The sequence below is a fragment of the Podarcis cretensis genome, assembly GCF_951804945.1.
Source record: "Podarcis cretensis genome assembly, chromosome: 14".
In the NCBI taxonomy this organism is placed as follows: Eukaryota; Metazoa; Chordata; class Lepidosauria; order Squamata; family Lacertidae; genus Podarcis; species Podarcis cretensis.
The window spans coordinates 55484312-55497104 of NC_137183.1; the positions used below are offsets into that span (position 1 = coordinate 55484312).

Genomic DNA, 12793 nt, shown 5'->3' on the forward strand with positions numbered 1-12793 from the left:
CCAGCTATTATTTGGCTGATGTTCTGTGCCTGCCCTCGCATCCTCTGGGCTCTGGAATGGCCTTAATCCAGTCTAATGGCCACCGATGTTTTCACACTTTCTCTTGCATGCTTTCGGCCCTACAGTAACAAGAGGAATCCCCTAAGCGGGATCAAACCAACAGGCTAGAAGGCTTGATGTGTAGAAGAAGAAGAAGAGGATATGATATCCCACTTTATCACTACCCTAAGGAGTCTCAAAGCAGCTAACATTCTCCTTTCCCTTCCTCCCCCACAACAAACACTCTGTGAGGTGAGTGAGGCTGAGAGACTTCAGAGAAGTGTGACTGGCCCAAGGTCACCCAGCAGCTGCATGTGGAGGAGCGGAGACGCGAACACGGTTCACCAGATTATGAGTCCACTGCTCTTAACTACTACACCACACTGGCTCTCAATGTGAACCTGCAATGTAGGGCTAATGTGGTGCAATGGTTAGGTTGAGCGTCAGTATTGGACTAGGCTACAAACTCAGTGCCCAGCTCTACACTTGCCAAGTTAAACTGTCATTTTTCATCTTCATCCTCCAGCGACATTTGTTCCAAATGGGACACTCCTTGGCTCCTGCTGGCTTCTCCCCTCACCCCAGTGATCAGTTTAAAAGCTGCTCTGCCACTTTTCCCAACCAGACTCTGGGGCCATCGAGGGGCAAAGTGTGCGCACCCTCCTCCTCCCTACCTGGAGCCACCCTCGGCGCTGGATTTTACTTGGTGCACTTTGCGTGCTCCTCCCTTGTAGGTTGTCGTTGTCGTCGTCTTGTAACAGGGCTCTTGAACTGGAACCTGAAAGGAAATTTGGAGCAGAGTCTTGGAACAAGGAGGGTTCAAAGGCCGTCAGGTGCCATTCCTTGCCCTGAGGCAAGGCTTTCAACACACAAACTCTCCTACAGATTATCGTGTGCCCTAAGGACAGAGAGGAACACAGTTCCCAATGTGGGAAAGACTCACACCATGAGGTTACTGGGACTAGCTGCTCTGTCAGCTCTTGAGCTGCAGGACAGGTGTATCCTCAGCTGCACTGAAGGGTCCTAGAACTTAGAAACTGTAGGGGGGAGGGGCCCACCAGGCAAGGGCTGCCCATCTTGCATGCAGCAGCAGTGCTCTGGCTGCTTCCTTCCTCTCCCAAAATGCCTTCTGTGTCGGCTGACTAGGGAGCAGCGCTGGTAATGGCAGGTATGGGACACCAGGCAGTGAGCCTGGCAGCTTATGCCCCTTTCTCACTATATGCTTCACCACACACACACATCACAGCTTTCATTAGCTGTAGAAGGACCTGAGAATGGGGACTAAAAGGGGCAGAGATGATGCTGTAGCATATTGGAGGCGTTAAAGTCACTTGAGTTATTGTAGATGAAATGGGAGGGTGGGGTCAACTAGAACAAAATGCCTTTCCTGAGCTGGTTTCTATTCTAGGCTCTGCACATGGCAGAAAGCCTGTGTGCCCAAACAGAGAAATCAACCCTTATGTGGCACGATGCAAGGCAGATGGAATCCGCTTTTGACTGGGTGATTTACTAAAAAGCTAGAGATTCCCTAAAGTCCACCAATGTGTGTCAAATTCACAAATAAGGTGGTATGATCAGGAGAACCTCTTAAGAGCTGGGGGATGACTTCTGTGTTGAGCCTTCACTCTTGCTATAGACCCTTCACTCTTGCCCCAAGTTTTCTTCATTTAAGGATTCTCAAGGCCAGAAGATACGAGGTGGCACACTGGAAAATGACCACCAGCTTACTTTCTGCCTACTCCTGGTTCAATGGTGTTTCAATATAGTTATGTCACGAAGGAACTCACAGTTTCCCCTTGCTGTTCGTGTGCCACTTCTGAAAAAGTTCTGAGGGTTGACTTTCTTGCGGTGGTTGGTTAGTTCTGAGTTCGCTCCGTTCACATACAGAATAAACCCTTGTTCCAGCTGCTCCAGCTTAATCTGCATAGGGTCCTTTCTTCTGAGCTCTTTCAATATCCTAAAATATGCAGCACACCAATTTTCTGATTTGAGGGTTCTCCAAGGATCACATTCTCTCCACAGAAAATGCTACCGTGACGACTTCTGTGGTGAGGCAGAAGTCTCCACAAAGCCATGATGGAGATCCTCCTACAAATAGCTGAGGAATACCATCAAAATTCATCCAAATTTGGGGGAGCGCTGAGTGAGAGAAGTAGTCTGCTGAAACCTGCCTCTGCCTCTGCTCAGAGTGCAGGGTCTGCTAGACTGAAGGACAATATAGAATCATCTTGCCCTGGAAGGAGGAGTTCCTGGGAATCCCCAAGATGGACTGTTGAGTTTACTAAGCTACTGCTTGCTTTTCTACAAACCTGTTGTTTATTGATATTTTAAATCAATAAGCTGGTTTTCTGCCTTAAAAAATGCTATCCAAGAGCCACCTCCAAGTTCACATCCTTGTCTGCAGTCTGTTTGTGCAGAGGATTCTTGCAGGAAGATCTAAGAAGGAAGACCTTTATGGTCTGAGCCAGATTCTTTCCTGACAGGATTTATTTATTTATCCATTCATACATTTCTAAACTACTTGTCTTAAGCTGACATCAAGAATGTTTGAATAAATAAATCCTGCCAGGAGGTTGCCTGCCTAAGGTGCTGCTCTCCACCCAGGCCTTTGGCCATTAAACAATCTACAGCCCTTTAAAAGTGTGGAGACTATTACTATGGTTTTCGTTTTCTTGTTTTTCATTATGCCATGTTACGTAGGCTTTTAATGTTGCACACTGCCCTGGGATCTTTGGATAAAGGGTTATATAAGAATTGAATGAATGAATGAATGAATGAATGTCCCATTCACAAGAGGCAGTCAAGCAATGCTTCTCCAGCAGATCTCAAAGAATAGGTGTGAATATATGAAGAAAGAAGGTCTTCAGACAGGCTGCTCCCATGTTATTCAGGGCTTCGTACCCTTGCAGTAACACCTTAAATTTGGGCTGGTAGCATATTGGCCATTAGTGCAAATTCTCTTGGAGTCAATACCTAGAACAGGATGACTAGGATGTCTTCGTCCAGGAATGACCACGGCTGTCATATCAAAGCTGCTAAAAGCCAGAGAGGCCCCCAAGCCTCTAGCAGCAAAGATGGCTCAAGCGCAAGCCCATTCAGAGCAGGCAACTGGCCCATCACCCACAAAGCCTCTGACTTGCCAGGATTCATTGGCCCTTGCCCAGCCTCCTGCCATATCTGAGGGGGCAGCAGGCTGCAGACCTAGCCAGGGCCCCCAAAATCTGTTCTCCTGGCCTGCCAGTCATTCTTCAGCCTACCTGTTTCTATGCTGAAGAAATACTATATGTTGATCATGTTTCTCATCAAAGTCAGTCACCATGTCCTTTGGTTAAGCCTGAAACACAGAAACAAAGCAACATTTTTGCAGGTGCCCTGGGCGGTGTTTATAAAGCTGTCCACATTGGAGGCCACCACTCTATCCCCTTTGGAGTAAATTCCAGTTTAATTTGGCTCCAGATAAAGCAATTCCTTCCAACTGTCCTGAATAATAACCCAACATTCAGCTTCACTGGCTGGCACATGTTGCCCTGCAAATCCAATGCCTGACATTCTGCCTCGGCTGCTTAAGTACCTGGTGCCCACATGCTGGTTGTGTTCTTGTTTGGGGGGAAGCAGGGAGTCTGCTGCAGGGGGGATGCCTGGGTTTGGGGGTGCCCATGGTGGGGCTCCTTCAAGCTACTGGTGAATTTCTCGTGCCCAAAGTGGCACCTCTCCTAACAGAGACCTTGCACCAGCTGAGTGGGGGCAGCTGTGGCGCTGCCTCCTGGGGGGCCAGGCCATCTTTCCCCATCCTGGTGCTGCCCTCCAGATGCTGTTGGACTCCAACTCCCATCAGCCAGGCTGCTCCCTCCTTGCTGTCCTTCCGCCGACAGGCAAAGGCCTTCTTTTTCAAACAGGCTTTTGGGAACAGACTGTTGTCATGGTAATTATTTGCATGGTTTTAATTCTATTAATGCTTGATGGCTTTTGAGAGGGAGTTTTTCTTCAAAGAATCATAGAACTGCAGAGTTGGAAGGAACCATCGAGGAAGGGCTTCTTCTACGTTTGTAGCTGTTAATTTATGTGTAAACAGCCTTGAGGAAAAAAGCAGGGGGGGTGCACACACACACACACACACACACATATATATATAGACAATAGTTTGGTTTGGCATCTGTCTGTCTCGGGAGACAAAAAGGGAGTGCACCATTGTGGGTGAGGTTGAACTAATAATAAGTCAACATAATAATGATAATGAAAATCATATAACTAAAAGAGCATCTCCACCCCCCATTGTTCAGTCTGGACCCTGAGGTCCAGATCCAAGGGCCTTCTGGTGGTTCCTTTACTGTGAGAAGTGAGGTTACAGGGAACCAGACAGAGGGCCTTCTCGGTGATGGCGCCTGCCCTGTGGAACGCCCTCCCGTCAGATGTCAAGGAAATAAACAACTATCAGACTTTTAGAAGACATCTGAAGGCAGCCCTGTTTAGGGGAGTTTTTAATGTCTGAAGTTTTATCGTGTGTTTTTTAAAAAATAATTTTTATTAGTTTTACAAATAATCACATTGCGTAACATCATATCCTCTTATTAAATCTCTTTGGTGCAGCTGAGCCTAAGGACTCCCCTCCCGCCCGCCTAATGGTTTACAAACTTAAATTTTGCATCACTGCCTTTCACCTTTTCCTATTCTTGATATATCATTACCTAAAGTTATTACATTACCCATCCTGAATAGGTAGTAATTTCATCTTACAAATCTTTTTTATCGCCCAGAGTATAAATCAATTATTCTGATGATGATTCTGATGGTGATGCTGATGAATTCCCCGCGCCCTTTCCCCGCTCGCCCCCTACCCCGTCGCCCCGCACTCGCCGGACCCTCCCGGGGGCGCCGCGGCCCTGGCAGGCGCGGCGGGGCTCACGCCATCTTCCTCCTCCTCTTCCTCCTCTTCCTCGCCCGGCTGCCAGGCGCCGCTGTTGGGCCGTTGCCATGGAGACCCCGCGGGAAGCGGCGCGGGGCGGGGCGGGCGCGTCATTTCCGGCGCGCCGGAAGGAGGGCCCCGGCGGAGGCGCCATGGAGGCGCTGTGGGGCGCGCTGGGCGAGGTGGCGCTGGAGGGCCTGGACGGCGTGACCCCCGGGGCCCTCTGGGAGCGCCTGGCCGGCCGCGTGCCGCCCTTCCCGCTGCCGCTCGAGCCCGACGCCCGGCAGCTCCTCTGGGCCTCCCTCGCCGCGCACGCGCAGCTCCGCTTCTACCTGCTCCCTCAGCCCCGGCCGCCGCTGCACCTCTACGACCGGTGAGCCGGGAGGGGCCCCCAGGGGTCATCTAGTCCAGCCCCCTGCAGGAGCAGCGGCGCCTCGGACGGGGGGGGGCGACCCCGAGCCTCCCGGGAAGGAGAGCCTGCTCCGCCGAGCGGATATCTCTCCCCCCGCCCCCCGGTCAGGAAGCTCTTCCCAAGGGCTCGGATGTCATTCAGGTTTCTAGTCCTGGGGAGGCCCCGTGGCTGGCTCCGCCAAGATATGGGAGAAGGAGTTTGAGATAAGACTGGCCCCCAATGCTCCAGTCCTCGAAGAAAAAAAGCTTCCAGTACTACTGTGTACCATTGAGTTCCTCCAGGGGAAAAAACTGGATGTACATTTCCAAAATATAAGATTTAAAAATAAAAAATAAAACCTACATACAGCAACAGTGTTTTGTGTTGTGTAGGCTCCTATGATGTAAGTCTTGGGCCCCGCCTGCTAGCCTGCTCCCTAAAATATCACTGGTTTGCTCCTTTCGATGTATAGGGTGCCTACATTCTGCATGTGCAAATGGCTTTAGATATCTATTAGGTCCATCAATTATCATATAGCATATCTTCAACAGAAAAAAGCGACAATTTGTTGTTGACAACGGACAGTTGGACATATCAAGGGCCCCATTACCTTCAGGGCTGCATCAAACCTAAATCCGGCCCTGCGATCAGGCTTGGGATGTGCTGTGTACAGTTCTGGTCACCTCCCCTCAAAAAGGATATTATAGGAACTTCAGGAAAGGGCAATGAAAATGAGACAAGGACATGATGGAGCGGCTCCCCTGCGAGGAAAGGTTTCAACATCTTTGTTTAGAGGAAATGAGGGGAGCTTCTTTAAAACAAAAAACACTCGCTGCAAATCTTGGGCAGACAGGCTGGGGTTGAGAAGAGCTAATTCTCTTCTTCTCATTTTAGGTATGAAGAAATTGATCTTGAAACAGGAATACTGGAGACCAAGAGAGATCCTGTTCCTTTAGATGACATTTATCCTGTCCACATGATTTTGGATCACCCTGAAGGCATTCAGGGTTCGTGCCAGTATTTTAAAGAGAGGCTGGATATTACTGACCTGGTCAGAACAAAAGACCTACGGCCCCTTTGCACATATACAGAGGCTTATGAGAAGTGAGTAAGCGTTTGCTCATTGCTTTTGCTCCAGGCTCTCTGTTGGTGGGGCAGAGGTCTGCAGAGTGGGCAAGTGGAGCAGGACTGTTGAATTTATTCTGTTGCAGAACTGCCCATGGAGTCAAAAGGAGAATTGTATAGCTTTGTCATAAGGTAGAAAGAAAAGTGTATTTTCCAGTAAAAGTTTGCATGCCGATGTCAAGCATACCTGGAACAAGATGAAGGAGTGTGACAATGTCACTGTCATTAAGACTTGGTGGATGTGGGTGGGCAGGTGGGTGGGTCATTCTCAATTGACACATCAGTGTGAAAGCTTATTCCTGGAGGACAAAAGAAGGGTGGAATACCACATGTCTGCACCTAAATTTAGGCTAGCTAAGTGGAGATGGGAAGAAGGGTGCCTTTGTGGGAATGTGCTAAAACAAGGGCCACCAAATGAGGTGGTTAACCTGTGGCCTTCCAGATGCTGTTGGTCTCCAACACCTGTCAGCCCCAGTCATCATGGTTAGGAATCATCATTCCAGTCCAGCAACATCACAGCAGGGGCACAGGTTAGCCGCCTGTGCTTTGGGCTAATAACCAACAAGCCTGCTCCTTCCAAGTTTATCCTGTTAAAAAAAAGCTGCAAGAGAGGAAATACCTTTGCCTGCTTGTCACTTCTGTGGTTCTGTTACTAACTGCGATACTCATCTTGGGAAGAAGGAAATGTGGGAATCTAGTAATTGTCAGCTTTTCCTCTGCTTGCTTGGAAGTAATTAGTGAAGGTGTAAGTGGAAGTTCCTTCAGCCTCTTGCTACTGAGAGGTGATTGGTTTTGCTACGTGGTGCTTGCTTAAAGTGGCTCTTGAGCCCACCAGCACTCCAGATTCATGGGAGCTTTGGTCAGCTTTGCAGTGTCTTTTCGGGAATAGGGAGGATCTGGACAAGAAAGCCTATTGTTTGGGTGGGGTCGTGAGTTGAAATGTGCCCACGTTGCTTTGCGTATTCCAGCCAGCCCTACGTATGCAGTCTGAGCAGCCACTACTAGACACAAAATGATCCCAAGAAAGAAAATGCTGCATAGCTTGGTGGCAATGCTGCTGTGGCACAGAAAGTGGGTGATTCATTGGGGAATGGGGGAAATTACCTTCCTTTTCATGTCTTACTGCTTTGCAGGTGGGGAGAGAAGCTGGTGATCGTTGCCTCTCAGATGCTGCGCCACAGAACGCTCATAGGATGGGAAGGGGATCCAGACTTAAAACTTCCCGACTTCTCCTACTGCATTTTGGAGCGCTTGGGGCGTGCCCGATGGCAGGGAGAACTGCAAAGAGACCTCAGCGCAGCTTTCAAGTAAGTGCCCGGGTTGTGACCTGTTGCAGTAACTCATCCTGGCTCCAGCTGTGGCGCTTCACTGGCAGAAGTGATAGCATGTGGTCAGACGTCCGCCTCTGGTTTGGAGAAGATACCTTGTCCCGTGGGCTGGCATAAGAGGATAGGATTGCCTTGGTTTGTTTTGCAGCGGTATTCTGGAATGTCTTAAGTTAGGCTAGAGCCTGTCTCTTGTGGAGCTGCTATGATGATAGACAAGCCTCACCCCCAAATCACTGTGGACACGCCACAACCCTGAGCTGTATCCAGAGCCCGCCCTTTCAAAACATCACAGGCCTGGCAAATGCTAGCTGATTGCTTGGGGGATGCATTCTTTAGCCCATCTTATCCCAACTTAAATTTTAAGCAGGCTTAACGTAGTGTAACGTAGTGCCTGGCATGCTCTGGTCCATGGGGTCACGAAGAGTCGGACATGACTAAACGACTAAACAACAAACGTAGTGTAAGGCACTTGCATGGTTCCCTGGAAGATGCAGGTTCTGGCTCTGTTATTGTTGGTCTACAATCTACTGCAAACTCTGGCCCTCCAGATGTTTGGGACTACAATTCCCATCATCCCTAGCTAACCAATGGTCAGGGATGATGGGAATCGTAGTCCCAAACATTTGGAGGGCCAGAGCTTGCCTATGCCTGGCCTACAGGGTTAGCTTTTGTCTCCTTTCACCTTCTGTGGCGTGCTTAATTTTCATAAAATCCTTTCTCATCCTAGGGTGGATTCCGGGAAGCTTCATTACCACCGACGAGTCCTGGACAGAAATGGGCTCATCACCATGCAGTCCCACGTGATCAGGCTGCCAACGGGGGCCCAGCAGCACTCCATCCTCCTGCTCCTGACCCACTTTCATATTGACAGGTGTGTGTTGCAGGGAGGTCAAGGAAGCAGTGCTGGGGGGCGTATTTTAATTGCTTCCCCCTACGCTCTTCCCCTGATCTATATGCACCCCTCCACCTTCACAGGAAAGACAAATCAGTACCTGAGTCCCCACCACTACCCTGGCTAATCACAGCTTGGGAGAGTGACTTAGGTGGGGGAGGAGGAAATGACTGAACACCCTTCATTGCTGCTCTCCTGATCAAATTATTACTTTATTTAAAAAGTTTTTAGGCTATTTTTGGGACAGAGTGGCCTCCTAAAGCCATTTATAGCCATGTGCAAATAGAAACCCATAAAATCCAACAGCAGAACGGGTTAACCAATTAAAATCCACCCCAATAACATTCAAGCCAGGATACCAGCAGAATATCCCATCTAGTTTTAAATAACAGCATGTGATAACCTATATCCGGAACTCCCTAGTGTGGCCCCAAGACACCCTCAGGCACCCCAGTCATAGGCCACTTTGCTTGTTTTTGGTATCATCTGGAGAACATTATTCATTGCGGAGGCACAGGAAGGGAAACGTGATACTTTCTCTGAAGCCATTTTACATTTTCCCCAAAATTGCAAGTGTTCACAGTTCCTGTCAAAAGAGATTTGACTCTTGCATAAAGGAAAATAAACATCTTCCAGCGAGTACTGGAGCTTGTCTCCTCCCTGGCTGGGGCAGTTTTGTTGTAGGCCAGAGGAAGGAGAGAGTCTGGCCTTGGTATCCAATCTAGCTGAGCCCACAAGATGAGGCCTCTTTCATCTTGTGAGGGCAGCAGCAATGGTGACTCTGTCTTCTTCAGGGTGGATTTGATTTAAATCAAATCTATTTAAATCACTAGTCAGTAAGACTTGATTTAAATCTTTTTTTTTTTACAGAAAGACTCATTCTTGCTGGTATAATCTTAATCTTAATATTTACAACCAGATAAAGGTTTCATTTTTGGAATAATAAATTTTCAGAGTAGTTTTTACAGTTCTATCAAAAATTACTGATTTGGCTATACTATTAGAAATACATAGACAGATAAATATGAAATTATTGTGAGGTTATATAAGTTAACTGTTTATATTTGGACAACTTTTCTGCTGTACTTTATTGGAAGGAGAAAAATAATTGTTTCCTTAATAATAATTTAAACAATTAATTTAACTAAAACTATAACGTTATAGCATACGTATCCATGTTTGTTAACTGGTTAAACGGGTTTGTTTGTTTTTTTTAAAAAAACTTAGACTGAGTTTTAGCACAAATGAAAAACTGAAAACAAATCCTTATTTCCTGTTGAATAGCCTTTGGACTATAATGTAACTTAAACAGAAAACGATCTTTAGAAAGATTTTTCCTCCAAAAGCATTTAATTATAAAAATACGATTTAAATCAAAAAACCCCACCCTGCTCTATGCTCTTCCATATGTCAAGCAAGATTTCTGCCCCCAACCTGCACTTCCTCCTGCCTGCCCCCTAGTCTTGCCCACGTCCCACCGGAGCACCACTTACCCATCCGAAAATCCAATATATATTTTTTAAAACCATTGATTTTTATCCACCCTGGTCTGCTTCTTCCTAGGGGTGGTCAGAGCTTTCCTTGTGCCACTCACAGCTGGCGCCCCAACCCAAGGGGCGGGCGTCCTCTGGCTACAGGCGTGAGGAGGCATTGGTGCCGCCTGCTTACGGTTGCCTCTCTTGGGGTTTTAGGAGGAGCAAATACGATATCCTCATGGAGAAGCTGTCCACTATGCTGAGCAAGCGACCTGGTCATATGGAGACGCTGGCGAGCATAAGGGAGGAATTGGTGAGCACCTGGCTCTTCTTCCATGCGCTTGAAACCCGTCTGCGTGCATCTGAGCGGATGGTGCCTGTTTTGCCGGAGTCTTTCTGATGGAGAGGAGCTTCTCAGGTGGTGTTTCTTCCCCAGAGCCACAGGGGCATTTGGGGGTGCCGACCCATGAAGGCCCCATCTGCCCTGCTGTGTTTCGCCTCCAGTGAGAGCCAAGCAGAAATGTGTCTATTCTCTCTGTGGGCCTTTGGAGCAGCCCTTGTTTTCTCTCGCTTCTTGAGCCTCCGAGGAGGGTTGGGGGCTTGGCATGAGGCTTATGGGGGAAACAGGCTTGCCTGCCATTCTGTCCTGAAGTCAGTTGTGGTCAGCCCTAAAACTGATTCTCTCTCATTGCACAACGACAGGGTCTCTGTGAGAAAACATTTAAGCGTCTCTACCAGTATATGCTGAATGCCGGCTTTGGAAAGATTGTGACCGTGCCGTTACAAGACGTTCACCCTGATGGAGGTCCCTTCAAGACCAAGAAGGGTAAGAGGGCACTTCACAGCTTCTGGAAGGGGGTCAGGCTGCCTTGGCACTGCCACCCTAGCGCAGAAGAGTAGCCTTGTAAGTCACTTTGGGGAGCTTGGGACAAGATAAAGCGATTAACAAATTTAATTTTTTTATTATTATTTCTGCTGTTGTTCTCCTGATTCCAAGCGAAGAGGGAGGGCCCTGTGAAAGCTCTTGCCCCCACAGTACTTCTCTCTAGATCAGGGAGGGGGAACTTTCAACCCTCCAGGGCCAATGGATATGGGAGTTGTAGACCAAGAACAGATGTTTCCAGTCCCTGCTCTGTATGCAGGGGCCTGAACACTCCGTGTTAAAACTGGGGGTGGAATGAGGCCTTTTTTAGGCATATCACCCCCAGATGCACAATTTCTTGAGATTCTTTTTATGTACTGTTTATTTGTTAATTTTATTTATTTGCTTAATTTCTATCTCATCTTTCCTCCCAAAGGAGAAAAATTTGGGGGAAAAGAAAGGTAATAAGTAAAAGAAAGTAAGATTAGCAAAAGGATACAATTAAAAATAAAATACTTGAAAACAGTTGTGTATCCTGACAGCTGCATCTGCATTTCATGCTAGTTCTGTTTGATTTGTTTGTGCTTGCCTGGAGCTGCCAGTTTTCTGCCTTACTAAGTCTCCTTTTGTGTTTTGACAAACTGGTGGTGGGGGGTAATGCTTGTTCATTTGCTCCCAGGAACTGACGTGATGGTTCGCTGCCTGAAGCTAGTGAAGGAGTTTCGGAAGAAGGTGGATGATTACCATGACGACGACGACGAAGAAATGATCACCAAAGCCGTGCAGCCTGTGGACATTGTCTACGAGAAGGATATGCTGACTCAAGCGTATGAGCTAAGTAGGTAAATGGCTCTGGCCCCAAACATCTCAGGTGCTGGGGTCAGTAGAGGTGGCATCTTGGCAGTTCCTTCACCCTCAGAAGTTTGGGGGCGGTGGCCCGAGAGAGAGCCTTACCTGTGGTGGCCCCTGATCTGTGGAACTCCCCACAGAAGTGTGCCTGCCACCTTCATTAGACAGCTTTCAGCGAATGCTGAAGGCACACTCTTTACCCTGGCCTTTGACACTTAAGGTGTATGTTTTTAGGATCCGCCTTACCCTTCTGCCCATCTGAAAGCTCCTACCATTCAGCATCTTTGGGGGCACCTGTTGTTGTTTAGTTGTTTAGTCGTGTCCGACTCTTTGTGCCCCCCTGGACCAGAGCACGCCAGGCCTTCCTGTCTTCCACTGCCTCCTGCAGTTTGGTCAAACTCATGCTGGTAGCTTCGAGAACACTGTTCCACCATCTTGTCCTACGTCGTCCCCTTCTCCTTGTGCCCTCCATCTTTCCCAACATCAGGGTCTTTTCCAGGGAGTCTTCTCTTCTCATGAGGTGGCCAAAGTCTTGGAGCGCCAGCTTCACAATCTGTCCTTCCAGTGAGCACTCAGGGCTGATTTCCTTCAGAATGGAGAGGTTTGATCTTCTTGCAGTCCATGGGACTCTCAAGAGTCTCCTCCAGCACCATAATTCAAAAGCATCAATTCTTTGGCCATCAGCCTTCTTTATGGTCCAGCTCTCACTTCCATACATCACTACTGGGAAAACCATAGCTTTTACTATACGGACCTAGTGTTATGCTTTCCCCTCCTCCCCCTCTGCAGTTGAAAGCTGGGGGACCAAAGGCATTTCTCAAGCTGAACTCCGAGCCGCCATGAATGTGGGGAAGCTGGAAGCCAGGATGCTCTGCCGCCTCTTGGAGAGATACAAAGTGATCAAGGTAACGCTTGTCCTGGCCTCCGCT

General features: G+C 48.2%; 2 protein-coding genes across 10 annotated transcripts in view; one reads left to right on the forward strand and one right to left on the reverse strand.

Moving 5' to 3' along the window:
• KATNIP (katanin interacting protein) overlaps positions 1–5011 on the reverse strand; it is a 32349-nt gene extending 27338 nt beyond the window's left edge. For 3 of the 6 annotated variants that reach the window (XM_079952265.1, XM_079952266.1, XM_079952261.1), the window contains exons 1-4: positions 4875–5011; positions 3297–3373; positions 1827–1996; positions 714–817 (exon numbers count right to left, since the gene is read on the reverse strand). In XM_079952265.1, the coding sequence (XP_079808391.1) occupies positions 714–817; positions 1827–1996; positions 3297–3358 (336 nt within the window). In that variant the 5' untranslated portion in view covers positions 3359–3373; positions 4875–5011. Of the gene's footprint in view, positions 1–713; positions 818–1826; positions 1997–3296; positions 3374–4773; positions 4789–4874 lie in introns of those variants that run through there. The other 3 variants (XM_079952262.1, XM_079952263.1, XM_079952264.1) reach the window with 3 other exon arrangements.
• Positions 5012–5079: 68 nt separating this feature from the next.
• GTF3C1 (general transcription factor IIIC subunit 1) overlaps positions 5080–12793 on the forward strand; it is a 39910-nt gene continuing 32196 nt past the window's right edge. For 2 of the 4 annotated variants that reach the window (XM_079952251.1, XM_079952252.1), the window contains exons 1-8: positions 5080–5315; positions 6228–6437; positions 7592–7765; positions 8514–8657; positions 10370–10466; positions 10856–10979; positions 11695–11853; positions 12654–12769. In XM_079952251.1, the coding sequence (XP_079808377.1) occupies positions 5095–5315; positions 6228–6437; positions 7592–7765; positions 8514–8657; positions 10370–10466; positions 10856–10979; positions 11695–11853; positions 12654–12769 (1245 nt within the window). In that variant the 5' untranslated portion in view covers positions 5080–5094. Of the gene's footprint in view, positions 5316–6227; positions 6438–6900; positions 6989–7591; positions 7766–8513; positions 8658–10369; positions 10467–10855; positions 10980–11694; positions 11858–12653; positions 12770–12793 lie in introns of those variants that run through there. The other 2 variants (XM_079952253.1, XM_079952254.1) reach the window with 2 other exon arrangements.